The sequence below is a fragment of the Megascapheus bottae genome, unplaced genomic scaffold (assembly GCF_031878675.1).
Source record: "Megascapheus bottae isolate mThoBot1 unplaced genomic scaffold, mThoBot2.hap1 HAP1_SCAFFOLD_94, whole genome shotgun sequence".
NCBI lineage: Eukaryota > Metazoa > Chordata > Mammalia > Rodentia > Geomyidae > Megascapheus > Megascapheus bottae.
Window position 1 is genome coordinate 598,543 of NW_028327428.1, and position 1,580 is coordinate 600,122.

General features: G+C 45.6%; 1 protein-coding gene across 1 annotated transcript; it reads left to right on the forward strand.

Annotated features, from left to right (window-relative positions):
* Positions 1-381: 381 nt before the first annotated feature.
* Positions 382-1,347, forward strand: LOC150039880 (endogenous retrovirus group K member 6 Gag polyprotein-like). Its single transcript, XM_090327544.1, has one exon. It carries the CDS (start codon positions 382-384, stop codon positions 1,345-1,347), a length of 966 nt encoding a protein of 321 aa, XP_090183670.1.
* Positions 1,348-1,580: the final 233 nt, after the last annotated feature.

Here is a 1,580-nt window from a genome sequence, read left to right on the forward strand (position 1 = left end):
ATTTCCTATGTGGCAACTTATCCGGGAGTGCTTGTTTCGTCCAAACAAAGAGTTAAACAACAGGTGGAAAGAAGTGCAGAGATATATGAGAGTGAATCGAGTAAACAGGAAGAGGAGGAATTAAGTGGTAGTGATTTAGAAAGCCTGTGCTCGGAGGAGGAATTGCAAGACAGGGGACCACCGCCAGTAGTTCAGCCATTTGTGCCTCAGTGAGAGGAGCCAACAGCTAGCCTCCTCAGATCTATCTGCAAGTTAGCTAAAACAGTAGAAGCGTTAGAAATGGGGGATGAGTGGGGTTTTCCAGTATTTGAGGATCAAAATCAGGCAAGATTTCACCAACCAATAGACTTTAAAAGTGTTAAGCAGCTAAAGGAATCCGTTATGGCTTATGGACCCCAAGCACCTTTCACTATTAGTATGTTAGACTCACTGGCAAATTTAAATTTGGTTGCCGATGAGTTATCCTTAGAAACAGCACGTAGAAATGCTGTGGCAGGTTTCCCACAAAGAAATATTGAGATGCTTATAGGAGAGGGTCAGTATGCCACGTTACAGGCACAGCTTCAGTATGAACGAGGAACATATGCACAGATTGCTACTGTAGCTACTAGAGCAAGGAAGACCTTACAAGGTTCTGGTAATTTACAAGGTAGTCTCTCAAAGGTTCTTCAGGGACCTAACGAGCCTTATGCAGATTTCGTAGATAGACTCATTCAAATAGCCACTCGCGTCTTTGGCGACACTGACACTGCCATGCCATTAATACTTCAGGTGGCATTTGAAAATGCAAACAAATGGTGTCAAGCTGCAATAAGACCATGGAAAGCGCAGAAGGATTTATCAGTTTACATAAAAGTCTGTAGGGACATTAATGATGCAGTGGTCACAGGACAGCTGATTGTGGCAGCCATGAGGGGTGTGCCTCCCTTAGACCCAGCAGGAAGAGCTAGACAAAGAACTTGTTTTCACTGCAGCCAACCAGGACATTCTAACAATCAATGTCCTAGTAAAGGGCTCCAAAGAGCTTCAGTAATAAAGACAGAAAAGTCCCCAGTGCCAGGGATCTGTTCAAAGTGTGGAGGAGGTAAACATTGGGCTAATGAGTGTAGATCTGCCACTGATTTTGATGGGAGCCCGGGGAAGGGACCCGGGTCAAAAAATGGAAGGTGGAACCCTTTGCCTCGGGGCCCACAAATGTATGGGGCTATGGAGATGCCAGTGCGCCATACTCCAGGTATAATCCAGACCATTCCTCGTCGCAACCCCTTCTTTCCATTGACTCCCTCATCCGAGGAACCTCAGGCAGCCCAGGATTGGACCTCTGCTCCACCTCCCAACTCGTATTAATGCCTGAGATGGGAGTCCAATTAATTCCTTCAGGGATATCAGGGCCTCTCCCTCCAAATTCAGGAAGCTTACTCCTTGGGCATAGTTTGCTTACCCTTTCCAGCCTTCATATCCTTCCAGGAGTTATAGATTGTGATTATACAGGTGAAATTAAAATTATGGTAAATTCTCCCCGTGGTATCTCAGTCATCAGTCCAGGAGACAGAATAGCCCAATTAATCTTACTCCCAAGT